Source organism: Drosophila montana, unplaced genomic scaffold (genome assembly GCF_035044405.1).
Source record: "Drosophila montana isolate Dmon_TW-CO22-7 unplaced genomic scaffold, ASM3504440v1 contig_402_1, whole genome shotgun sequence".
Taxonomy (NCBI): Eukaryota; Metazoa; Arthropoda; class Insecta; order Diptera; family Drosophilidae; genus Drosophila; species Drosophila montana.
In genome coordinates, this window is record NW_026998739.1 from 2,733,300 (window position 1) to 2,760,955 (window position 27,656).

The 27,656-nt window shown below is 38.2% G+C and overlaps 5 protein-coding genes across 10 annotated transcripts in view; 2 read left to right on the forward strand and 3 right to left on the reverse strand.

Annotated features, from left to right (window-relative positions):
- The window catches only part of Lar (tyrosine-protein phosphatase Lar), a 163,149-nt gene extending 138,075 nt beyond the window's left edge, over positions 1–25,074 (reverse strand). For 4 of the 6 annotated variants that reach the window (XM_064698213.1, XM_064698209.1, XM_064698214.1 and 1 more), the window contains exon 1: positions 17,640–17,737. The gene's annotated coding sequence lies outside the window, so the exon portion shown is untranslated. Of the gene's footprint in view, positions 1–17,639; positions 17,738–25,055 lie in introns of those variants that run through there. The other 2 variants (XM_064698211.1, XM_064698210.1) reach the window with 2 other exon arrangements.
- On the reverse strand, positions 18,150–20,643 carry LOC135439469 (zinc finger protein weckle). Its single transcript, XM_064698219.1, has 3 exons — positions 20,275–20,643; positions 18,894–20,221; positions 18,150–18,828 (listed from the first exon to the last, which is right to left on the reverse strand). Exons 1-3 carry the CDS (start codon positions 20,518–20,520, stop codon positions 18,549–18,551), a joined length of 1,854 nt encoding a protein of 617 aa, XP_064554289.1. The 5' UTR covers positions 20,521–20,643; the 3' UTR covers positions 18,150–18,548.
- On the forward strand, positions 20,909–22,154 carry PCNA2 (Proliferating cell nuclear antigen 2). Its single transcript, XM_064697544.1, has 3 exons — positions 20,909–21,035; positions 21,118–21,306; positions 21,360–22,154. The coding sequence occupies exons 2-3, from the start codon at positions 21,199–21,201 to the stop codon at positions 22,017–22,019; spliced, it is 768 nt and encodes a 255-aa protein (XP_064553614.1). The 5' UTR covers positions 20,909–21,035; positions 21,118–21,198; the 3' UTR covers positions 22,020–22,154.
- HemK1 (HemK methyltransferase 1) lies at positions 22,350–24,355 on the forward strand. The gene is made up of 3 exons (XM_064697457.1): positions 22,350–22,684; positions 22,742–23,262; positions 23,775–24,355. Exons 1-3 carry the CDS (start codon positions 22,442–22,444, stop codon positions 24,013–24,015), a joined length of 1,005 nt encoding a protein of 334 aa, XP_064553527.1. The 5' UTR covers positions 22,350–22,441; the 3' UTR covers positions 24,016–24,355.
- A 473-nt stretch (positions 25,075–25,547) lies between the features above and the next one.
- The window catches only part of LOC135439474 (alpha-ketoglutarate-dependent dioxygenase alkB homolog 4), a 128,174-nt gene continuing 126,065 nt past the window's right edge, over positions 25,548–27,656 (reverse strand). Inside the window, exon 5 of the mRNA XM_064698226.1 lies at positions 25,548–25,744. The gene's annotated coding sequence lies outside the window, so the exon portion shown is untranslated. The remainder of the gene's footprint in view (positions 25,745–27,656) is intronic.

A 27,656-nucleotide genomic window follows, 5' to 3' on the forward strand; every position in this document is an offset into this window, starting at 1 on the left:
TGTGGCCAGCCAAAGGCCGAGACAGCGCGCAATTGTAATTAGTGACTATGGTAAATAGTTTCGGAGGGGGTGGTATGAGAGGATGCGGGGTATTGGATACAAAGTTGTTGCGGGAATTATGTGGTATTTAATGAAAATCGAGATAGAAGAAGGGCATTTACATAAGCGTATACTTAACACACATATTATATTTAAATGAAGCTTGTTTCATTCAAAAAATATTTAAGTGAGATAAAGAAATATATTTAAGGGCGATGCGAAAAGAGAAATTTATAAGGCAAATGTAGAACTCAATGCAATTTAGAAAAGGGTAAAAAGCAGCACGGTAACCATGTAATAAATATTATAAAGAAATCTTAAATGTTCTAAAATGATATATTTTCTGCAGTACCCATTTATTTACCTTATATTCGATTTTATCTATTAAATCTAATTTTTCTTATACCTCTCATATCTGTCAATTAAGGTATCTATCAACTTCTCTCCAATCAACTTCCTATTTCCTAACTAGAATCTCATTATGTTCACAACAGTCATCCATTCTCCTACTCTAGTTATATACGTTGTCTTGCCAACTCATGCTTAGACCATTGATGCCATCCCTTTAGGCCTTGTAAATCTAAGGCACACACACATAACTAAATATATAGATAACCGCATTTTTTAGTGATTTGATTATCAATTGACCAGCACGAGAAACTTAAAACTCATCCCTCAATAGGAGGTGAACAGGTAGAGAGAAAGAAAAAATACTTATGTTCTCCCCATTTCGTTTCGTTATAAATACAATTTGGACTTCAATTTTCAATTGCTGCCGTTTCTGCTGCTTTGACAGCAAAGATGTCAAATTTCAACGTCAACGTTGTCGTCAACTAATTGGGTTTCGGAGCTCCTCAAAGAAAGCAACACCAAAAAAAAAAAAAGCAAAAAAAAAAGGAACAACATTTTGCCAGCAGGTGGAGAAATGTGTAAAAGAAAAAGATTAAATTTCCTTGTTACGACTTACGGCTGAGCACAAAATGAGAAAAAGCGACAAAAGTGAAAATAAATATTGAATTATTGATATACAATACATATTTAATATATAAGTATGTGTATGTGCACGTGTCTGTGTGTGTTTGTGTGTGTGTGTGTGTGCATATCCATGCATACATATATGACTTGGGGAACCAAGTTGACAAAAAAGAATTTCATATGTATATTTGTATTTACTTATCAAAGGGTTTATTTCGCTGAGGCCTCATTTGAAATGCAGCTGACAATTTGAGTTCGGCAACTAAGAACATCAAATTTTCATAAAAGCCGCTCAAAATGCGTAGATGTATTGAAAACGCAGGCAAGGCAAGTGGCAGCTTGCGCCTTTCTCTGCGCTTCACAGCGCGCTGAGTTGATTGGGTTTGGGTAGGGGTTGTTCTGGATGTACTTTTTGCCTTACATCCGGCAGTATTAGGATTAATTTGGAATGGATATAAAAAAGATCTGAATACTTATATATATTTAATGTTTTTACAGTAAAATATACTACGAATATATTGAAGAAATACAATTAAAAAAAAAGGAAATTCCGATATAAATATACAATGTATTTATATGCACGATATCAACATTTTTCTTCTGGGTGAAACTTTGTCGGAATCGTGGCGAATTCGTTTCATAACACAGCCGAGTACTGTATTTAATTCCCTTATTTTTTGCGCTCCACTCAGCTTATTGTCAGCGCAAATATTTGTTTGTTTGTCTTTTGACGTAAGACGCAGCCACCCAACCACACAAGATACGCCGTAAGGAGCACCCGCAGCCCACCCAAGCGCTAGGTCTTTTTTCTAGAGGCGGCTCAGCGGGGAAGGGTAGGAGCTGCTGTGGTGCTGGGGCGCATGGCTTATTTCGTTTTACGAGTACGCTTTGGGCCCGGTCCCAGGCGCAGGCAATATTTTGCATGTTTGCATACAAAATATCATATTTGCTGAGATTGTTTCATTAAAAAAAAGAAAACGCAGGCAGGTGGTGCTGCCTAGAGCTGGCAGCCACTACCTTTGGGCATGCTAGTACGTGTTTAGCTTTAGCACCTACACAGACACACACACTCGCACATACACACACCACATGCGTGGACCATAAAATGGTCATATTACCAAAAAGAGCGGCAAGTGGCGCGCTGAGAAAATTGGTTTTGCCACGCACCATGCCAACAGAAATAATATAATATCTGTGAACATGAGAAAAAGTAGAGAGAAAAAAATCCACTTGAGAGCAAGCTAGGAAAACTGTTTTCGACTAGTTGTGCATGCCAAACAGGTGGACCGCTGTTGTGCCCATAAAATTTACTCGTTTCGCATGGTATTCAAAAGACATAAAGCCTAAAAGCGGCTCAAAGAGTTTTGTTTCCCATATAAAAAGCTAAAAGAAGCTATAAAAAAACTCGGCTGCACAAAGTTGGATTATTTTGAGAAAATATATGAAGTAGGCTACATAATACGATTAGTTTCTGATATCTCACAGGTTAAATAAAGTAACTAATATTAATGCAGACAATTCAAGATTAAGGTATTTAGTATTAAAAAAATTAACTTATCACAAGCTATCAAAGATGTTTTAGCTTTTAATTTGTATATTCTTTTGAATTAAATACTTGGTCAGACACTCGTTAACATAACCAACAAAATAAATAGGTAAATACAAAAATAAATAAATGTGGGATCTTTATATTGAAAATTCGCAATTTAATATGTCACACAACTTTTAAAGTATACTTCATGACAATATTTAGATTTCCCCTGTATGATTTTTTTAGTAAGATAGTTATTTGTGCGAAACGGTTTCACATACATTAGGTCGGATTTATTCTTTAGCAGACTAACATGCCACCAAAAAATATATTAATTTTTTTTATAAGCTCTATTTCTGTTCTGTGATATTTAGTATATCACAACTTCAAAAGAACTCTACTATTCGCCAGATAGGGGATCAGTTCAAAATATAGCTCCATATATATTCTGTTCCAAATTAACAATAGTGTGTGTTTAAAATTCTATACAAATCTTATATATTGCTCTTCTGTTTAACTAAAAGTCCCCTAAAAGAATGATCCGTAAATAAAACTATATATATATTAACTGTATTTATAATCACCCGTCTATCTAAAAACATTTCACTCTATAATTAGCAAAACAATTCTCTTTGAATTTCCTTTAAATTTTTGTAATTTACACTATTTATTTTCTACCCCCACTGAATATGTATCAGAAGCATTTGCTTTTAACTTTTAACCTTCTGCACAAAACATGAAATAGCGCTGAAACGTCAAAATAGAGATACGATTTACAAGCTGCCACCGTGTCCCCGCTGGCATCTGCCAACCAGCCCTGGACATAAAAATGGAATAAACATTAACTTTCCATTTCAGTCAAGCTGTCAGCAGCCCAAATGTCCAAAAGTAACCCACTCCCCTAGCCCAAAGCCCCCCCATTCACTATTCATGTGATATGCCTGCACTTTGTTGCCTTTTCTCTTTCCGGCTCGGGCACACAGAGCTACACACACCTACACACACCTTTACACACACCTACGCCACAGAGTTACTCAATTATTTCGTTGACATTAAGCACATAAAAATACAAATAGATGACACCCAGCTACAACAACAACAAAAGCAACAACACAAAAAAAGGGACCACAACGAGTTCTTATAATGGCCTGTCCGCCCACACCTGCTCCCCCTGCACAACTCTGCACTTTCTCCCCTTGTCCAGGGCCAGGCAGCGATTTGTCTGCAGATACCTTTTTTGCCTAGGCCAAAAGGACGCCCGTCTTTATCGCAGATTAAGTGCGACATCGTCAGCTAACGTCCACCCGACCCCTTGCAGACACCATAGCATGCGCTAGTTATACGAAGTATTGTGCTGAAATGTGCTTACAGCACATTAATTTCTTGCACCTGGCATTAAGATAATTGTCGGCCTTTGTTTAGGATACAAGATACAAGATAATCGACTAAATTCTCTAGCCCAAATGAAAAAAAAACCTGAAAGGGAACGGCAGCCCGAATCGAAATGAAATGAATGGAGCGTGTAGCTCTTTAAGATTTATCAGTTAATTTCCTACCAAATTTCGTAAGAATTTATAAAAGAATTCACATTAAAATCAAAAATTAATTGTTGCTTTAAAGTGAGAATTTCTATTAGTTGAATTTCCAGAGTTTCATTAAAATACACAACGTGTGCTTTTTACTCTGACGCAATCAGCAACTTTTTACCATCATGGAAGGAGTCAAACGAAATATTTAAGGGTCAAAAGTTTAAAATGTGAAAAGTTTTTTACTGTGTCGCCAGAGTTTTCGAAACAGATTTTTACATGTTTGCTGATATTTTAGAAAGGTTCGGAGCGCTTTTATACTTATATTATATTATATTTTAAATATATCTCTCGCCAGATCTTTGCTATATTCTATATGGTTTTCGTTTATTTCAAACTTTAATTAGCTTAAAATCTTATCAACTCAATAAAAAAAAAACATTTTAAATCCACTGAAACAGATTTTGAAACAGTTTTATAACCCCGAGATGTTCCATAAAAATCCCTTTAGTACTCTACACAACACTTTTGGCACGTCATTTTACAACACTTAATCAAATTAAAATTCAACCTCAAATGACTTCCAGGTAATATAAATCAAAATACAAAAATTAAGCACGCTGTCAACGACTTGAATGCATCGCATAGAAATTAATCAAAAGAAATAAACAACAAAAAATCACAAGAGCAGAAAAAGCGCGCAAATTTAATAAAATGAAATCAACTTTTAATGGCATTGTGAGGTGGGGAATGATGAAGATGGGGTAGTTAGACGACGGTAGGCAGTCACTTTGAACTCTGCTCAAGTCATAAAAATCAACCACACACACACGCAAGCCAAAGGCAATTGCGTGTAATTTAATAACAAAATAATAGGAAGCAATGACTTAAAAACAGTGGAGAGGGAGAAGCGATTGTGCGCGGAGCAGGAGAAGCAAAACAAAAGCAAAAGAGCAACAACCATAGAAAACAAAAGCCAAAGACAGGCGTAACGCGTGTGTAGTCATAAAATGTAATCATAAATTATATGCCCGGCCATTTGGCATTTGTGCTCAAGTGCAGTGTGTGAGTGGGTGTGTGTGTGTGTGTGTGTGTGTGAATGTAGGTGTGTATTTGGCTAGAACAAAGTGCGTTTGCTGCCTACTTCTGGGCGTGGCTCTGTTGTCAACGCCGCCAATTTCGTAATATTTTGCTGTTGTTTTTTTTTGCTCTTCTTGAAAAATACTCTACGCAATGCCAACGCCTAAAAGCCGCTTAGTAATTGCTTATGAAATATGCAAAGGACTTCGCCTTGGACCTACAATCCCTGTGATCCGCCTTTTTTCCCCCACTATCAACGAGCACAACGCACCGCCCTCAGCCAAAGGCACGCACCCTTTTAGCCGGAAATCTTCATTGGCTTTTGCGGTTGGCCTGCACAGTGGGCCTAGCCTAGCATGACATTGCCACTTAGCGGCTACATTAATGGCAACGCCAAATGGCTCTCTTCAGCCCCCCTCCCGACCCTCACCACCAACCAGCCCACTTTCCTCCCACCCCTGTTCGCTTGCAAACTGAGCGTGTAACGGCAAATAAACTAATACAAACGAAGCGGCATAAAAACCGTAGCATACTTTTCTCCTGCGTATGAAGATGTAAGGTTATGTCTGTTGCTTCTCTTCCAACCGCCGCTCAGACGCTAACTGTTACATGAATATTTAATGCTGACATGTACAAAGTATACAATATATGGAGATGTACAGTTAGACATGTGCATGTCTGTTTATACATATGTATATTCTGTCTGCTTATATATAGCCGAAAGTTCCGAAAACATCTGCGTTAAACAAATGACAAGAAAAATTGCACATGTTATCCGAAAGTTTCACATTTCGTAGATAATTTGTTGCCTTGGCCTCAACTGACAGCTGAGAGAAAGGGGGAACTGAGCTGCGCAACAGTTTGTAGTTTTTTCAGAGTATTTTTTTATGCATACAAAAAAAAAAATGTGTTTTTGCATATATTTTGAAAAGCTTTAATTCTATTTGGAAACAATTGTTGGTTCTCTCATATCGCAATATAATTGCGTTTTCTCCCAAGAGTATGCTGCAATAATTTTTTGTGCGATTGTTATGAACGTAAAATTCAATATGTGAATGTATAATTAAAATCAATTTACAAAATAAAAGTGAGTATAATTCATACAAACAAAAGTTAAGTATTTCAATTATTTATCTACCCCCTGCTTTTTTATATACTCAATAAAAATGAATAGATATTGTATCAAATGAATATTGTATACAACTATCGAATTTAATACATTTATCGAAATAAACGCTACTTTTAAATTAATTTCGTAGACAATTTGTATACGATCGAAAAGCGAAACATATACTATAAACGAGCTTCATTTTAATATTTTTATGTTTTGAATTTTAAAAAATCCCAATAAGAAAATGTACACGTTTGTTAGTATCTATTTTTTAAAATTGATTTTAAATTAAGGTTTATAGAAAAAAAAAACTAAAAAGTAAAGCTTGATTGAAAAAATATTATAATATTTAAGTAAGAACTAACTATGCTTAGTTTGTTTGAACGTGTCCTAATTTCCATTATCAAGATTTTGGAAATAAATAACCCATCCCCAAACGGCAACAGACCCCTTAAAGGACGGATGAAAAATATAATTATATACAACAAAATAAAAAAAGAATTTGGGAACAGCTTACTACGGACAAAATACCTACGCCCGGTCTTTATATCCTTAAGTAAATAAATACACAAAAAGAAGGTCCAAAGTTAGATAGAGCCCATTTTAGAAATTGGTTCTGATAAATACTATCGATAACCATCAAATAATGAGCTAAGCCATTTTCATTGGCATATCAGAAACCAAAGAAAAACATTTAGCTAATCAAATTGAATTTCTCATGTCATTAGACTTAAGCACTCGAGGAATTTCGTCAAGAATAAATACAAATAATACGCGAACAAACAACAGATATGTGTTTGTGTGTGCGCTGTAAAATCCCTTGACACTTTATTATGAGACCAGGCTCATCGAAAAATGCAAAACCTTAATGTTCGAATCATTTAAACGAACCAACCCCCTAGCTCAGCGGGAAACATGCGGCCCTCATCTCGCTCTCTCTTCCAGCGAAAACAACAAAACAATTTAACGCTTTAATGATAATGATGTATGAACAACTAAAGACAACAAACAAAAGTTGTTGGACGGGTGCTGTTGTTGTAGCTGCTGCTGCTGCTGCTGCTGCTGCTTCTGTTATTGTTGTAGATGTGGTGGCACGTTTGAGCCCAGGCCGCGCGCGGCCCATCAACAATGCCAACGCTTAACAAGCTAATGTGCTTTTAATGGTCCCCATGTCCAGCTGATTATATCATATAGTTGGGGCAGCAGGGTTTAGGGGCAGAGCAGGGGGTAGGTAGGGGTTGGTAAGGCAAAGGCAAGGTCCAAGTAAAATACACAAATAATTAAAATTAATTATCTTGCAATTAGTTTACGATTTACTCATTAAGCTGGGCGGCGGGCAATGTGCATATGTGCCATAGAGGACGAAGTAGAAGAAGAAGAATGCCACAACTCAAACCTAATTGCAACGATCATCCTTGTTATAATCATAATGAAGTTAGGAGGCGGTTGTTTATGACAATATAATTATGATATTATTGCGTCTAACATTTCAATTGAGTTGTTTGTTTGATTTATATGCAATTGCACAAGGCAAATACGGTCACACACACCCCTAAAGTACACACACACACACACAGAGAGACAACTAACGACACACCCCTCAACAAACACACAAACACAGAGGGCATAATTTGTCATTTATTACGCATACGCCGTGTGGACTTTGACATTTAAGCAGCGTGTAGTTTTTGGGCCAGCGTACGTTTTATTGACAATTAACATACTCGTGAATATATTTTCTGGCTCACGTTCCTGTTCCCGTTCCCGCGATCTTTTCTACCCCCTGCTGATTTATGCGGCTGCTGGGAACAGGGGTTCGGCTTAACTTTCAACACTTGATTGCCTAATTGGTAAAGTTTTGAGTTGTTTAGTTTTAAATTTGCTGAGAAAAAGTCGATTAAGTGTTAAGAAAAACTCTTATTAAGCTTGCTCAACCAAAAGATACTCTATAGTTATACAAAACTCCCTAACAAATATTTTTATCAATTCTATATATTGTTATTGTTATCATAACTCTTCATTAAGCCACACATACAAAATTTTCATTGCATACAGTCTCTGAGCTATGAATGCAAACATGTTTGGCCTTTATACTCCAAGTGTTATACACATCCACACTGTGCACACACTTTCTTGCTTACAGGGTATCAAATATTACAATATTGTAAAAAATAATGATATGAAGCTGTTCCCCTAGAAACCGCTCCTTTGCCATGCCTGGCAAAGTACTTAACTGTCTGCTTATTATTAAAAGCCAGCTTAAGTGGCAGAGTCAAGCTAATTGAATTAACTTTTCAACCCCGTTGCGTGGTGCGTGAAAAAGGCTAAAATAACATACAAAAAAAAGAGGAAAAAAAAAGAAAACAATAACAACATTAAGCAAAATGCAAAACAAGTTGCGCTAATGTTGATAAAGTGCCGTCAACTCAAAAAGATTTTACAATATTTTTCTCCAGCCCCAGACTTTCAACCTAAACCTTATACAAAGCAAAAGTGAGGCAAATATGGGTAAGTTTCGGCTTGCAGGGGCTTTGTCAATGACCTCCATAGGGATTTTTAAATGAGAGAAAAAATCAGTTAATAGTTTATGAGAGAAAAAAGGTTAATAGTTCAAATTAACTTAAAGTATAAGATATTCATAAAAATTACTTTATTGTCTATATTTGATATTTAGTTCAGGCATTTAGGTAATTTAATTTATTTATTGTTCTATATGAATTATAGTCGGTATAGATTATGTTTTTTTTATTCTTTCAATAAACTCTGTTGAATTCAAGAATTGTTGTTAAATATTAATTTAAAAACCCATTTTCTATTTACTATTATTTCTCTAGATTCCTAATGGGAAATCAAGTACTGTAATTTATATAATAAAGATATATTCATATAAATAGCTGTAGTCGTAAATTCTCGCATATTTGTAGTAGTAATTGAACTATTTTAAAAGAATTCCTATTACTTTTATCTTTACAACACACTTATCAACACAGTTGCTACTTCCAATTTCTTTTGAAATTTTCAGTCAATTTCTGTGCATTTTTGTTAACCTTTGATTCAAACTTGCTATAAAATAAAAGACAAAACAAAAATCGTTTTCCCAGCTCATGATCACCTTTCCACAACTAACTGAAAGGCTTCGCTCTATTGATGAATAATGGGCTTTCATCAAAGTAGCCTTTGTTGAGCGATTTAAATTAAGCTGGGTCAAGTGTGTAACAGTATCGACCATGCTCAGGGTTGTGTAGCGCTCAAAGTGGGTTTCATTTGCTTGCCACAGCTCCTGTCCCTGCCCTTGCCGCGTGTCCTGCCCAACACGCTGCTGAGTAGTATCCTGGCTATCGGTTTACGCGCTATGCTTCGTTAAGTGCATTTTGAATTTTTAATGCTGCGCGCTTCTCAAAACTTTCACAAAGCACTAAAGGAGCGCGGGGTCTAAAAAGGGATTTTTCGCCAGTGTTGTAAGGTGACTCTAAGCACCACGACTTAACGGGACGCTGGCTGATTAATTTTGCTTTATTAAAAAAGCATACGGCTAGAAATAAGCGCAACACGTTCACTTGAAACGGGGCAGCTGTTGCTGCGAAAACAGAAATAAGCAACACAAATTACGCTCAACGCGTAAATATGCCATGTTATAGGCGCCAGCCCCTAAACCACTACCCTAACCGCCTCAAACCCAGGGCAATTAATTTTTAATCTTTGCTAAGCATTCCAACAAATTGTGAACTAACCAGGCAACCGCCAAAGCGGCCGAGGCCAGCAAGGCGAGCAACGCGAGCAAAGCGTTTTGCGTATGTTGCACACCCACATATTTATCTTAATTTTATGTTGGCTACTTGTTTTCTTTTTTTATACCCTGTAGCTTATAAAAATGTTTAAAAAAAAAAGGGCCTTCGAATGTTGTGCTAAAGTAGTTAGAAGAGCAAAGCAAAGCCGGGTCTACAAGGCATATCAACCACTGAAGAGCACCTATAGCCGAATCTATCCAGTCAAGCACAGGATGTCTGCCCACGAATCTCGGAGATTATAAGTTCTACCTAAATCAAGTTTGGTATATGGGCTCTTCTATATGTGCAATTAAGCACGAATGTGAAGTATTTCCATTTACCTAAATATTCCAGATAAAAAATATAACAATTTTGCATAATATAAACATACCTATGCATGATATTTTTATATGTTGAAGTTGTTAGAATTCTATATAAATAAATTAAAAGACCAGCTCATAAGATAATATAATATATAAATATATAAAAAGTCTACACTTTGTATGACATTTACCTAACTTAAAATTTCAGAAAGGTCCAAAAACGAAATATATCATTTTTTATATGGCATACATATATCAACATAAGTTTTAGCTACTTTTAACATTAATTCAAAATTTATGAAAGAAATGTAATTCGAGGATCACTAGGCTTACAGGATATTTGGCTAGTCGATCACTCACGACTTTCTAAGCTTGTTGCTATGATTTTTTTTTTGCTGCTTGTTGTTTTTTTTTCTTCATGATTTGCAAAAGTGCCAACAGCAGTGTAAGGGATCTTAGCCCAAGCCAAGGGGATTAATAAAAGGATTACGCAGCGGAAAATGCCAGCTGCGTTGTTGCCGACTTCAAGTTGGCAATGGCACTGCCAATGCGGAGGATGCGGTTGAGGATGTGGATGCGAATGTGGATGCTGCTGATGGCAATTTGTAGCGCCAGCCAGTTGCCTACATATTGAGGCGTTGGCGGGAAACGGGGGCACTTGCTGCAGGGGCTAATTGCGTTTCGCCTTGGCAGGCGTTGGCGTTGGCGTCGGCGTCGTCGTCGGCGTCGGCGTCGGCTCTACGCCCGCAATCTGCCAGGCTGCAGTTTTTGGGGCCAACTCTCTGGCACACTGTATGCATGGTCATATATTAAAAATAATCCATTCGATATCTGTTTTAATACTTCAAATTTATAGCAGCCGCTTACAGAAGCAGCAGCACCAGCAGAAAACAACAACAGCAACAGAAACAACATAAAACAACAGCAGCAACAACAACAACAACAACAATAACAACTCGCTGTCATTTTGAAGGGCTTTTAGCTTGATATTTTATTGCTTAAAGGATGTGCTGGGCAATAGCAACAGCGAGGGTGTTTTCAATAACACTCGAACTTTTGATTTACCTCAAATTTACTATTTTTGGAACTGTAAGCAAAAGTTTTCTATTTAAGAATTTATAATTAAGCACATCGAATTTTTGGTATATATAAGATTGCCTAAAAGCAACGCGTTGTTGCGAGCGATCGCAGTAAGTATTTTTTAAGTCTTGAGTTTTATTAAAAATATTAAATACATAACAAAACCTGAAACTAACGAAGTTCCGCAATGAAATGTTGTTTGAATATTCAAAATTACTCGGGTAATTATAAGTAAAAAGTGTTTTGGAATTAAAATTATAATTAAAATGTAATAAATTTGTTTAGTGAAATACTTGTTTTAATTATTTAGGAATTTCTTAAGGATCGGTAATCATAATTGTTTGTTTATTTAAGAACTTATATTTTTTTATCGTTTTTTTTTTCAATCACAATGGTTAAGGATTCTGATTCGCTTACGTTTTTTAACACACCCAAATAACACATTCCCATTACAAATTTTTTCAATATTTGTGCATTTTGCAATACAAACACCATCACACATCTTAAACACATTCTTGATAACTGCGCCACATTACAAACCAACAGACCCGCCACTTTTCAGAACAATAGCCAAATACACAAATTATTAAACCTACTTCCCAAAATATAACCACAATTATATATTTTCTGAAACAAAGTAATAAAACTTAAGGACCTTTAACCGTTATACTAACTTCCTGCCTTCCTTTTCACGTTATACTAACTTCCAAATTTCAGGCTAATCTAAAATATTGTACACCCAAACTATACCTAGATCCTGTACATGGCCTCAACAGCCAGCGCTATATTTTTCTGAGGTTAGCTATACTTTTATATAAACTATCCTACATGTAAATAAATAAAGAAAAAAAATATGTTTTAATTTCTAAACTAACGTTAATCAGTTTTAATTGAAACTATTTAACTGATGAAAGCTTCTTTATTGAATCTTATTGAGAAAAGCAAATCAATTATATTTTTAAAATTTCGATTCTCTTCTTGAACATACTGCAGTTGCGGCCCTCGCATAACGCGTTTTTGCCATTGTTTTTTTTTTATATGCGTCGGCCATTTTAATAATAACATTTGTCTTCGGCTGCGGTTTTTTATGGGCCTCGGCGCTGATTTGCTTACAATTGACATAACGGTGGGGATCATATGAGTTATGTTATAACTGCGAGAGGGCTTTGCGAGCGGAACGGCCTGGTCCCGGCGTCGTTCACTTGCAGATAAGCCGCACTCAATCAGCATAAAAGTATGCTATGCAAAATGTGGGCGGCAAGGGCGGAAAAGTGGGTTGGGCCGTATCTAAAGCCAAAGCCAAAGCAGCTGCCGTTAATCAGAAACTGCAACAACAAGAACAACAACAACTGAGGAAAGCAGCAGAGAATTCTAAATTGGGACTTGCCGGCACACGCACGCATTTAATTAAAGTAAAAGCTTTGGTTTTTCTCTATTTCCCTTTCTACTTATCTTCCCACATTTTTTTGTACAGTTATTTTGCTATGTTTTCTTGCAAAAAAAAAGGAAAGAATTGTGACCGTCATGGGATGCGTCCGTCTGCTGCAGTTGCAAGGATAATAACGTGCAATTTATATGCGTGCCATTTTTTAGCAGTCAAAGCTTCGGCTTTCAGCGGTTGCATGTGGCATTTGGCTAAGACACATTCGACTCATTAGTTTGTGCTGCAAGGCAAATACAACACGGCGTTTGACGAGGGGTAATACCCCTAACAAATGAGCGCGAACTCTGAGGGGCTTTGAGCTCTGGATATTCTACACAACTGGGGGTAGGTTTTATTTTCGTTCGCAATATAAGTAAAATTTTTAACTGCTAAGGGATTGTTAGAGGGGACTTAAGCACGGAATATTCTACACAACTAGGGGTAGGTCTTATTTCTGTCGAAAATATAAGTGTAAATTGTAAATACTAAGGGGTTGTTATAGTGTTATAAAAATATTTGCCTTTCATATAAGGTTTAAGTATTGGCTATGTGGTTTTATAGCAACGTGAATAGTCTGGTATACAACTACTACAAGTTATTACTCAAGGATTTAAAGTGTGCTACCTGGAAATGGTAGCAAGCTCTTATGAGTTATACCACTGTTATATGCTACTAAAGTATACAAAATACTGTAATACACTTTTGATAAATATAAGAAATGGTTTGCGCATTGAAAAAGTGTTATACAACTCGTTCAAAGTATTAACATTATTTAACATGTTAAACCAAAAGACTGGCATATGCAGCTTTTAAAATTATGCCACTTTTTCTAAAGCTCACACAATATGGAATGGTCGCATTGGCACAGTTTGTCTATTATAACAGAATAATATGTTTTATGCCTTTATGCTTCAGGTCTAAAAGCAAACTAGGTCCAAGCACAGCAGTGCTTAACTGTTCTACATTTAGAGCTTTCCGGCAAAAGGATAACATTATCACAGTTCGTGTATAACAGAAATCAGCATTAAGTTCAAAATAGAACTGTTCTATTATTCAAACAAGTTGCAATAGGTTGAAACACCAAAAAGTTTTTCGACCTAACTAAACAAGCTTTCAAAAAACTCTACAAACTTAAAGCTCTCAACAGCACAAGTTTTATAGGCTTAACACCGAGGATTTAGTCATTTTGTTATAGTAGCTTTAAAAAACATAGAATTCTCATGCTATAAATATAAGTACAATTATAGGAAACGATAAATCACAATATGGACGGACTTTTCGTTAGTTAAGTATCTTAAATATAGTTAAATATAAATTTATACAAATTATATAAACCTTACATAGCTTGTGTAGTTACTAGAAAGAAAACCTTAGGTTTCATTATTCATTTCAAAAAAATGCAGAGGCCGACAGGCTATTCAAAATGCCGATAGTAATAATTGTCAAGAAAATAGAATCGACTTTTTCTGGATTAAGCGCATTAAAATTCATGATTTCCACAATTGTTTTTATTGTTACTGTCTTATTTTTTATTTGAAAACAATAGACCCCTTTAGAAAAAATAGGTTTATTTAAAGCAATTTAAAGAAACTCCTTGACGAAACAGTCAAAATGCCTCAGTAAAGAGGTCTTATAGAAGACATCCAAACATATTCTAATTCTGAAATATCCTACCAAATGTATAAGCACATTTTTCCTTACATGACTTAAATGCAATTTAAGTCAAGCAACTGTTAGAACTGGTGGAAAAGAGACAGAATGCGAGGCCTGCCAAAAGTTGGCCAAGGCTTATCAATATGATGTGTCTTAAGTATGCGTATGTCGAGTGGCTTATTTTGGGGCTTAGTCGTAGGCGCTGGTAAAAGGCCAAGTAAGCCAAACGATTGAAACACATTGATAACAAATGGCCAACTCTGTTGGCCAAGTTAAGAGTGCGTCATGTTTACGCAGCGTGGGATTTGCAATGCGCTTTCAAATTATACGAAAACTGATAGGAACAACAACAGCAACTAACAATTAAAAACGCCTTGAATGACGAATGAGCTAGAAATGATGGAAGAGCTAAACGATTTTTAAATAGCAATAAGGCGAACAATAACTATCGAGGTTTAAACAGAATGATAAACAGCCGAAAATATAATGGCAAGTTTTGCAAGCAAAATATAAATATTGTGAAAAAAGTGGAACAAAATTATGACTTAATTTAATAAATATTATTTAAATATGTTTAAAAAAATTATATACTGCCTTTGTGAATACACAAGTTTTTATAGCTTATATTCAACATTTCAACTATAGTCCCATAGTATAACAGTAGTAGTATAGAGGGATGAAAATATTTCTTGACCATCATGAAAACTAAAGAAAACTGAAAATCTGAATAAGAAGTTACGGGCTCAAATTCATTTAATATATAAGTTGAGTCAACTGTTAATAATCGTTTTAAATACAATTTAATAAACAACATAAAGAAAAAGACAATTTAACATCATATTGCTCTCATAAAGAAGTACATATCAACTGGAAGATATGTGCATATGCTAGGATATTTATGTGTCTTAAATGTATACGTGAAAACAATTTTGATGCATAATAACTAGCTGATGAAAAATAAAACCTTATCTATTTGAAAATACCTTCTATAAAAACATTGCCTTGAAATAAATTTAAAATTACAAATTTGAATGCTTCTAGATTCTATAATATTATGTTCGCGTTTCAGCAGTGGAAAATATATTAAATTTCTTCCTTAAATTACGACCCTTGTCATTAACAGAAAAGAGAAAAAATCTTAACTCCTTCCCCATAGTAAATTGATTGAATATTTGATTGCATTTTATAAAGCAACTAACTCCACAAAGGCCTTTCTGTCAAACTAGAAACATGTTGAATAGAGTATTTCAATCGCTTTTCATTTCCGCATAGAAATCAATGGAACCCCGTTGTTCCGTAACTCAATTTCGTTTCATTTCCCAACTGCTTTGACATATTTATTTTTAAACGAAATACCCCATTCTTGCGGCAGTTTAAATATAGATACAGGACACGTTTAGAGGCGACACTTCCCCCTCATCCGCAACAGCAACAATTAAAGGGAGCAATTCTGACCCTAGTCAAGGAACTGGCTGCAACCCTTATGTGTGCCCAGTGGGACGCACGAAATGCATCCATATGCGACCCAAGCGAATCTCAACGATTCCGAGATGTGAGCAACTAATTAAAGTGCCGCCCCTACCGCAACCCGCCTCCTGCCTCTACCTTAGTTTAAGATTCAGCAAATGAAAAGTCTTTTTTTTCGGGCAGCAAAAGAAGGAAATGAACATAAGAAACGCTCGAAAAGCTTATTGATTCCGGCTCTGATTCGGGTGAGCAAGTAGGGCAGGAGCGGGTTGGAGTGGGGGGTGCGCTTTTAACGAAGCAATTTCAATAAGGAAATTCTTAGTTTTGACAGGCCCATTTGGCACAAAACTCCATTAATGGCCAACTAATGAGACATCCAGTGCGGGGGCGAGCGGGTGTAAAAATTTTAATTTGCTAAGCAATGTGGTGAGGGGGGGGGGGGGGGCGAAGGGTGCTAACAAAACACTTTTAAAAACTTTTGACTGATAAAAATAGTTAAAGGCGACAGTTTGTTAAAGTTTCTGCTGCTCTCGGAGTGGGGGCAATTAACTGGCCGCACATTAAATGATAACAACAGGGCCGGCTGTTAGGGCTGGGGGCATGGTGCGGGGGGCGTCGTGTAGGTGCTGCCGCGCGTCCAATAAAGTTTGGACAAAAGAAAGCAACAACAAGAGCAACAAAAACAAATGGATGCAAGTTCTAAAGGGCAGTGCAATTTGGGTCAAGCCAAAAGGATAATGCGGTTCGCGGCTAACACAAACATAAAAAAAAAAAAACAATCAAAAGCCGACTGCGAAATGCTCTGTACACAGCTTGAAACAGTCTTATAGGGTGCGTGCGTTTGTAGTCTAGCTGCCCTAGACTAGCTCCAAGAATATGGGAGAACCCGAATTTCACGCTGTCTTGTGAACGTGTGAAACAAATTTTAATTTGACCACGAGAGCAGACATAAGTCGAATATACCCCTTTTCACTTTGTGAACAGCGTATAAAAACAAAAACACATACACACGGACACACACTCGCACACAGATAGCAAGTACCGCTAAGTCACAAAACTTTTCATGTCCCTTCTTCTTGCTCCACTGCTGCTGCTGCTACTGCTGCAGTTTTTGGTTGTTGTGGTTATGATAGGGATTATGGGCTGCGGGTAGGCAGGGGATAACAGCTCGCCTAGGACAGAGTCCAATTAGAATGCACTGTTGCTTCAACTTTCGACTGGCGCGCGCTGTTAAATTGTTGTCTTTGTTGTTATTGTGAACATATAAACTGGCTGCGTTCAGGCCCGCCTACGCAGCCGCTGGACCCGTTCAATAACGACAGCAGCCGCTGCAGCAGAAACTATAACAACAACAGCTAAGCAGCTCCGCACATGTTAGCTGCGCTGCTGGCGCTGGCGTTGGCTTAGCATACCGACGTATAATAATTGTTTAAATGCACAATTAGAGTCGAAAATTACGAGCAAATCGATTTTTTTTTATACAAACACTTACACACACACACACACACACATGCATTGCGGCGCGTACGTGCGTAAAAAAACAAGTGAAAAACGCCGACTGCGACGACAAGAGCAGCGCGCTGCTTGTGCAAGCAACGCAAACACAGCTTAAGCAAGAACACACTTATTTTATTGATTGTTACTAATAGTAATTGACAACTTACTTACACACTGAATTTCGCGGAAAATATTTCGCACTATTTTCTTCAATTTGCACTGTGTGCAGCGCGAGCACGACGCGTTTGTTTTTTTTTTTTTGGTTTTATGTTTCAGTTAGTTTAACAGTAGCATAAACTCGTAATGGCACTGTTAGGTACTCAAAATGGTCATGTTAAGTGGTAGACCCAGGGATGGCGCAGCAAGCAGCTGCTGCTAAAAATTGTTTAAATTAACTAAGTTTACTAAGGATTTGTTTGTGTTTTTCTATTGTTTAAAAAAAGACGCACTTGATATGATTTCATTAAATTTGATTGGTTTCACAGCTGTTTGTTTTAATTACTGGCGGCTTTTTGTTTGACTTGCTGCTCGCTTTGATTTTGCTTCGGGCACTTGTTTAGCTTGTTTTGTGCATTTGTTTATAAATTTTTAACGTTTGCGCTGCGGCGTTTCTATGTTTTTTATTGGTTTCTTTTATTGCTGGGCCGCCTGCGCTTTAATTAACGCTTTTTAAAGCACTTTGTTTTCATTGGTGAGAAATCGATTTTTTTTTTTGATTTTCTGCTCGCAGTATAAAAATTAAAAATTTGCTTATTTTAAATATTTGAAGCACTTTTATTAATGCACAATGGCGCCTGGTGGCACATGGTTAAACGCGTTTTCTAATGCTTGCTTAAACAAAGTTTTTTTTGGTTAGCGTTTAAGTCAATTTTAAACAAATTCCCTGCCGTAGCAGACACGAGGAAGCGCACGCTGTCAACTGAACTAAATTCCTTCATAAAGGATATTGGCCATTTGGCGCTACCCCCATATAAGAAAATAAAAAAAAACATCCATGAGGGTGAATGTGCGCCCGCCTCTGACATGGACATGCGCAGTGCGCGGGAACGATTCAAAAAAGCGCGCCCAACTGGAGTCTAATAGGAAAAGATTTGCGTGGCGCTGGACTCCGCCTGATCCACCGGCAGGATGCTCGCGCTGCCATCGCTGGCCAGGACCAGCTGCTGCTGCGGTGACGGCTGCACCTCGGGCTTCATTAGGTGATTGTAAATGTTTTCTATGGTGGGTATGCCAGTTGCTGGACTCGCGAAGGGCAGCTCAGCTGCTTTCGCTATTGGCGCCTTGGGCTTCTTGCCAAAGGCGAAGCAGCCGCTCTGCTTGGTGGCCACCGGCGACAGGTTGTCCTTGTTCTTCGTGCTGCAAGCGAGCATAAATATATATAAATAAGATTCCTCTCGACCCAATCCCTAAGCTGTACCCACAATGCTTTGAGCGCCTCCAGTTTGGGTATGTTGCGATTGTAGCTCTTGCCGCCGCCTGCCGCCTCCTGTGCGGCCAGCTCCTCGGGATGTGACTTCTTTTTGTGCGTGCGACAATTGGAGCCGTTGGCAAAGGTGCGATCACAGAAATCGCACGAGTAGGGCTTCAGCCCTGTGTGCAGAATGAGATGATTTTTGAGAGCCTTGGCACGCTTGAACTCCCTGCCGCAATAGTCGCACTTGTGCTGCATCTGATCCGTGTGAACCAGGCGATGGCGGTTGAGCGTGGGTCGCGAATTCAGCTGCATGCCGCACTCTGGGCAGATGTACTTGTGTGGATCATGCGTCTCCTTGTGATGCTTCAGCCGGCTTACGCTCTTGAAGCACTTCTTGCACACGTCGCACTCGTAGGGCGCGTAATCCGTGTGGCTAAGCAGATGCTCCTTGAGCGCGTGCAGCGAATGCACCGCCACGCCGCATTGCTCACAGATGACGGGACGGGGTCGCTCCGCCTGATGCATATACTGTGCATGCGATTGGGCGGAGGCGTTTGTCGTGAACTTCTTGCCACAGCTGCCGCACGGATAACGCTTCCGTTTGGGCAAGGGCAGATGCTGTTGCATGTGCCGCTGCAGCTGGTAGCGGGAACGGAACTGCTTGTCGCACTGCTCACAGACTTGCTTGCTGGAGTCCGCTTCGCTCTTGTCATGGTCCTGGCGCATGTGCCGCTGCAGCGTTTGCGGCAGTGCGTAGATGCGGGGGCATTCGCTGCATTGATAGGATTTGCCTTGCCTGCTTTTGTGCGGTTTCGGTTGGACAAGCTTGGCGCTATCCAAAGAGTTGGTCTCGTCGGGGCTGAATGCATCGCATAGATTTAGCAGCAGCTCGTAGCCAGACTGCTCCTGCTCCTGTTCCTCTTTATCCACCTCCTCCTCCTCCTGTTCGTCTTCATCCTCTAGCTGCTCTTCTGCTTCTACTTGCACCAGCTGGTCATCTGTTTTCGTCTCCACACTGTGTGCGCACGGCGTGAGCGGATTTTCCAACTCCAACGTCGTCTCCTCTAGCTCAGTCAGCTTCGGCTTCTCCTCCACATAATGAACTTCGGTTAGCGTCTCCGGCTCTGGCTCCGGCTCCGACTGCTGCTGCTGCTCCTCTAGCAGCCCAAATCTGGCGCGCAGCTCCAGCATATTGACTGAATCCTTAGGCGTGCTCTGCAATATGCAGAAGAGCTTCTGCACGCGTGTTATGCGCTCCGAAAAATTGACCAGCGATGTCACCAAACTCAGGCACTCGCTGCATATCATCTCCGGCAGCTCCTCACCGCGTGTTATCTACAAATATTGCCTATCTGTATAGAAATTCTATCTAATCCTCAGCCACTCACATTCACCCAGAAGTATTTGCCAATGGCTGTGGCGAGCGCCATGTCGCTGACTGCAGCAGCACCAGCTGCTGCTCCACTTTCATCTCCCATTCGCTCGCTCGCAGCTCCAGTCTGTTCGCTTTTCAAGAACACATTTATATTTCCCTGGAGATCGTCCTTGGCGCACAGGCGACACCACAGCAGCCAATCGCTGGGTACACTTTGCTGCTCGTCTGTGCCTTGTTTAGGTTCTTCTAGCGCAGCCATTTGTATTATTTAGCTTTCTAAATATTTCATAACAACAATCCACATTTTTAAATAAATTATATTCTATTTACTAATTGGAAAACGCTAACAAAAACTGTTTTTGTGATTATTATTTTAACAGCTGTTGGTTTGCTGCAACAACAACAACAGGGTGCTGTTATCGTTAGGCACAAGCACTGCAAGTGGCGGTGAGCGATAGTCACTTTAATATGACACGAATAATAAAACAATAATAATCGACGGGTAGATAAGACAATATCCTCGGCATATTATTACGCTTCGATTTTTATATGATTAATTAAACCTCCTTTTTATTCAACCAGCTTAAGTAAGCATACCAATCACTTTAACATACTGTTAACATAACAGATGAAGGCGGCCGATGGTCCTTTTCGATATAATTTACATTGCATTTACATTTGTTTATCGCTGCGTTGTTTATATATCAGTAGACACTTGTTTTGTTTTTACACACCTAAAATCATTTCTAATTGCAATAAAGGCTACTCGTAAAGGTGTTGAAACAACAGAATTTCCATTTTAGATATGCGCAACTTAAAACAATATACAACGTTAACTTTGATAATCCCTTTACAGTGTATTTTATGGCAGGCATAATTTTATGTGACATTTTGGATTTGATTACAATTGTGAAATTATTAAGGGAAACTTGCAATCATGTTTGAGGCACGCCTGAGCAGCACAGCGCTGCTTAAGAAGATTGTGGATGCGCTCAAAGAGATATTACACCAGAGCACACTGGACTGCAGTGATTCTGGCATACAGGCAAGCTCCCATCTGTCATTCCCAAGGAAAACCCATAACAAATTTCACTCCAGTTGCAGGCCATGGACAATTCGCATGTCTCGCTAGTATCCATGAGCTTGCGTAGCGACTGCTTTGAGAAATATCGCTGCGATCGCAATTTGTCGCTGGGCCTGGATCTCAGATCGCTGACCAAGGTGCTCAAGTGCGCCAGCGGCGACGATGCCGTCACTATCAAAAGCGCGGACAAGGCGGACAAACTGCAGCTGAGCTTTGAGTCGGCCAGCATGGATCGTACCGCCGACTATGAGCTGCGTCTGCTCAATCTGGATCAGGAACATTTGGCCATACCCGAGACAGACTACGCCTGCGTCGTTCACATGCCAGCCGCGGAATTTGCACGCATCTGTCGCGACCTGTCCACGTTCAGCGAGTCCGTGGTAATTGCCTGCACCAAGGATGGCATTAAGTTCTCTGCCAACGGCGAGATGGGTTCGGTCAACATAAAACTGAGCGAAACGAGCAAAGGAGATGTTAGCCTGCAGGTGGACGAGCCAGTCACACTCTCCTTCGCCGGCCGCTACCTGACCACTTTCACACGTGCCACGCCTCTGTCGGAGAAGGTGAAGATTAGCATGGCGCCAGAAGTGCCGCTGCTGGTGGAGTATCCCATCGAGGATTATGGCTATATACGCTACTATCTGGCGCCCAAAGTGGACGAACCTGATGGCTGAGTGCAATTTTTAACTTATTGTGCAATATTTGTTTTATTAACGTTTATATTAATAAGTTGTTTACTTTTGACCGAATAACTTTATTTATAACTTTTCTAGCTATTAAATAATAAATTCGTGCAAATCCCAAGCAAATGTTATTTCTAGACAAACGCCCATTACTTATTAAATTTGTTTGTGGATCTACAATTTATAAATTGTTAATAACCATTTTGTTTGAATATAAACATAAATTTAAATTTAATATTGTTAATATTTCGTGACTGCTTTTTGCTCATCTCTAGTTATTATCGTTATGAGATTATCGTATAAATTGTGGTGGCTGCCGATTAATCGACCATTAACAGCTGTTTCATGAATTTCGGCCCGCAGACAGTACAAAATTTTAATAAATTTATTAGGTAATATAGCTGAATTAAACAATGCTCAAATATTTAACAAGACCGCTGCTGACAGCGACGCGCAGTGCTACGCGTTCGCTTTGCAGCAATCTAAGCGGTAGCAGCACAAAAAAAACAACATCAACGACCACCCCAACTGGCGGCCCATTGATTGAGGTCAACAAGGCGATCAATGGCTGGGGGGACAAGCTGAAGGCCGCGGGCATCCAAGACACTGACTTCAATATCAAGTGCATTGTGTCGCATGTGCTGAACCGGAAATTTGTGAGTAATATCCTGTATAAAATGGAACTGTCTCTAAATGAAAACCTAACCAAATAGAACACCGTGCCGGATGACTTTACTCAGCTGAAATTCAACTCCGAGCAGCTGGCGAACTTTGAGCGCTTCCTGGAGGCACGCTGCGCCCGCATGCCGCTGCAGCACATCATCGGCGAATGGGATTTCATGGATATTACGCTTAAGACGGCGCCTACTGTGTTCATACCACGCCCCGAAACCGAGGAGTTTGTGCGTCTGGTCATCGAGAACTACAAGCAAGCCAAGCACGTGAACATGCTGGAGGTGGGCTGCGGCTCCGGCGCTATGTCGCTGTCCGTGCTGCACGCCTTACCCCAGGTGGACGCAACGGCCATCGAACGCAGCAAAGTGGCCACAGTGCTAGCCTCGGAAAATGCGAATCTGCTGGGTTTGCAGGATCGTTTCAAGGTGCACAACCATACCATGGAGGAGGACAACTATATGCCGACCGAGCTGCAGGATAAGCAATACGATCTGATCATATCAAATCCTCCCTACGTGAAGACCGAAGAGTTTCAGTTTCTTCATCCCGAGGTGGTCGTGTAAGTCTTATATCTATATATATTTCTGTGCCTGATAAATCAACTGATTGACTGGTAGACAATCAACGCGCTTTTAAACTAAAGATCATTCCCCTTGCAAAGGTGGAAAATTGGTGAAAAGCATTTGAGTGAAATTTTTTGTTTTCAACCCATCTGCTTCAAAAACTATCCGTTTAACATAATCAAAAATACACTTGACCATGGTGGAAAATGGAAAAGCTGGAAGTTGCATAGACAAGATTTTAAAGCTTTTTAAAAATTACTGATATCAAAACCAAACCCAAGATTTTAAAATTAAGGAAAAATTATTCATATTAATTTTTTTCTTTATGCGATTGTCTCAAAATTTTAAAATGTATTTTAAGACAGGGTTTCTGAAAATTTTTGGGTTTAAATGAGAGCCTCAATAAACCTTAAAGAAACTAAAGCTTGGCTCATTCAAAGACCGTTTAATGTCTGCTATTATACATTTATTCGGATCTGATATTTCATACATGTTTTCTCGCCCGCAGATATGAGAACCTGAATGCACTCGATGGCGGCTCGGATGGTTTGCGTGTGGCGCGTTTGGTCTTTGACCTGGCTTGTCGACATCTGCGACCCGGCGGCAAATTGTGGCTGGAATTGGGCAACGAGCATCCGCCGCTGGTCAAAACCATTATGAACCTGAAGTACCAGGGACGCCTCAATTTTGTGGACAGCTATTTTGATCAGTATAAACGCGAACGATTTGTGCAATTGGAGAAGGTCTAGGCGTCGACTTGGAGTTCAATTTAAACTAGCTCATTTGGACATGATTAATGCAATTAGAATTAGTTTAGTCGCAAATGCATCTATCTGTGATTTGACCTACATACAAGCTGCCTGAGAAGCTGAGATATATATATATATGGATAAACATATGTATATATATATATATATTATTTATGGATTGCATTAAGTATTTCGCTTCTGGCGCATGCAAACAAAGACGCATTTCAGACTACGAAAACAATAGGCATTTCGAATTAATGCACTTAATTTTATTGGTTTACATTATTCATGTTGTTCATAAGCTACAAAATAAATCCGTAATAGACACTACAACAACAACTATTTAATCTAGGTCCTGGCTGCACAGTGTGTTGCGAGCAGTTGAAATGAAGAGCTTAAGTTCGCAATCATATGTTAGATAGGTCTCTTGTATTTTTAACTAACCTTCATATTTATTTGCATTTTATTTACCTTAGAATTTAACCACGTACAAACACAGTTCTCGCTTGAAAATACTTTCAGGGAATCGGGATGTAATTTCAATCAAACATGACTTTTTGATTTTTTTTTAACAACTTTTGCGTATTAAATTTTAACTTGTCTACAATCGAAATCGTTAAATAGGATTATATTTACTATTTGGCGAAAAAGGAATTTTTCGCATATTAATATCAATTGGAACTGAAGCTATTTTATGAGAGAACACTACTATTAAAAACTGATTAGTGAAAGCAGCACCATATTCATATATTGGGGCTTACTTAAATCCAAATGGGTGCTTTATAAATTTAAGTAATTATTCCGAATAGAAAATGCCTTATTAATGTAAATTTTAGCAACGATCAGGGAAAATGCTGCATACCACAAATTGCCAAATTCCGATTTCTCAGGAAAATCAATTTAAAATAAAGTTATAAGAAATTAAAATAAATTCAATGCAAATGCAAAAATTATGTGAAATTAAATTCAAAGAAAATTTATAAAAATAATAATAAATAAATAATTGATCATTCAATAAAAGGAAAATTGGTTTTACTCACATATTAAATTAAATTCCCTGTTGCGACTTGTGTGCATCTTGTACCACTGTGCAACAGCGCACAGCAGCTTTTACGCTGCTTGGGCTTTGGCGATTTTACCGTTATCAATCGGAGCAGCTGGTGGTCAGCTCTAAAATATTAGACAGTCATTAACAAGCGGGCCCAGTGTCATATTTGGCAGAAGAGAGGGCGTGGGTATGGGGGCTGACTAAATACTCTTTTTTTTTGTGATTTTTTTTATGGAGCGGGCAGTGGGACGCGCGCACATGTTGAGCGTGCTGCAGTAGCCTGGGCACACTTGTCGCTCATTAATAAAAGTTTGCCAAGCAGCGAGCGCCATTATTTTTGCAGGTATAGAGACATTGACCAGCAGCAGCAGCAGCAGTGGCAGCATCCCACGCTGCTGGCGTCGCTGCCGGCGCTGCTCTGCTCAACTGTAAACATTCCAGTGAGCGAAGCTTTCACTCAAACATTGAGCCACAGCATACACAAGAGATGAGTTTCGCTCTCAGTTCGTCTCTCTCAGTTGGTTGGAAGCTTCGCAGCTTTGCTCCTTGGTTATTCCTGCTGCGCTCAGCTCCGGTCCATGGTCGTGTGAAAAGCTGCGTTGAGCGCATTAAGTCGTTAGGGTACAACCAGACAGGACGCACTTTTCTCGCACAGCTGCCGCGTTTGATTTTGGCGTTCGTCTAACGTCTCAACAGCGCCCAACAGTTTGTGCAAAAATCAAGAAGAGAGAAAAAACAACATAAATTAAATCAAATAAAATATTAAATTGAATAAAAAAAATTTTTTAAATAAAAACCATCTCGCATATAGACACGATTTCTATGTGCATGAAACAGCAGCAACGACAACAACAAAAAGAAGAAAAGTGTAAAGTTTTTGAAAAAAACGTGTGTGTGCCCCGCGCGCTCCGCTCGACAGCTGCCCTCGCACAACAACAACAAAAACAACAATAAACTTTTCTTTTGCCTTTTTGGCATCGCCCGCGCGCGTTTCTTTGTGCGTGTGTGCCTGTGTGTGTGTGTGTGTGTGCGTGTGTATGCGTCTGCGAGCGTGCCTGTGCGTGTGTGTGCGTGCCAGTGTGTGTGGCAAAACTTCATCTCAAGTGTGTTCACAACAACAAAATAGTATGCAACCAATATAAATTTAAACAATTTGCAACAAACCAATTAAAAGGCATATTTAACAAATTCCAAGGTAAACAACAACTGCAAATTACTGTTAACACTTTTTAACTACCACCGCTCCCCCTTCCAACCCTCGCCAGTAGCTCTGAAAATGTGCTTCCGTTTGGGGCCTTTGCGGTTTCGCTTTGGTGCAACAGCTTAAAAGTATGCTACGATTTTTATTCCCACACAACACATACATAATTGTTGCGCTTTACGGTAGTCGCAGGACATGTGAAGCAAGCAGCAAATTGTGTTTTGAAAACTAACATAGTTTCTTATTCATGTGAACAAATTAAAAATTAATTTATTTGTATTATTCACGATGAACGCATAATTCAAGAATCAATTAAAATATTTGATTTAAATAAGGAAAAGAAACACAACTTTTTCTATTATATATTTATATTATTTAAAGGCGTTTTAAATGTAAAATTTAGCTGTCTTACAGCCAAAATATTTTTTTAAAATTTATTTATGTTGTATGATTGCATTTATGCATTTATAATTTTGTTGTTCTTTATATAATTTGTCAATAAAAGTCGAATTCATAAGCTAACAAAATAATTTAATTGGTTTTGCGCCTTTGAAAATTGTATAATATATTTTAATAAAATGAAGATGTTTTAGAGCAAAAATTTAAACATTTTTGAATATTTAGTTACATTTAAAAAATGGAAAAGTTGTCAAAATAATAACAATTTAATTATTTAAATCAAATTAATTTGGAGCCTTTGTAAATTTTGGTTTCCGATCAAGTATCTTTGATTTTTGTTGTGGTTTTGGAGACTTGTGGTTTTTGTTTTAAAAATAAACTAAACTAGCACAAAAGCGCAAATTTTGTGACAAAATTATTTTATTATTTTTAAATATAAATAATGCATAAATATATTTGAATATAAATACAAATATATTTAAATATTACAAACGGAGCTAGGAGAATAATTTATTAGCTAAAAAAATTTCACTTATTATTAATTATATATGAGGCCTAAAACCGGGTTAATCCTTCCAATCAGATTGAATCGAATAAAATGATCAATTAATAAATTAATAGACAAATTAAAGATTTTTAAAATAAACCTCCCTTCCAGCTTTCTATTGAATTGTAAATTTAAGGTGGAATTTAAATAAATAATAAATTTAATAACTCATGTTTAAATTATTATTTAGTTAGTTGTATTGTGAAAAATGTTCAAGTCTTGGATTTAATTAAAGCAAGATCTGCAACAAACTACTTAACTTTTTCCGACAGTTAAGCTTTATATTTGGTTTAATTTTTGTGCATTTTCACAACGGGAATAACATTCAAGCAACATATATTTTTTTATCTCCAGTTTAAATAGTTTGAAATTGTTTGCCGTGTTGTCTCATATGTCAATTATTTGTCTCATAACTGTTGCGCCTGTCAGTTGGCACACTTGTAACT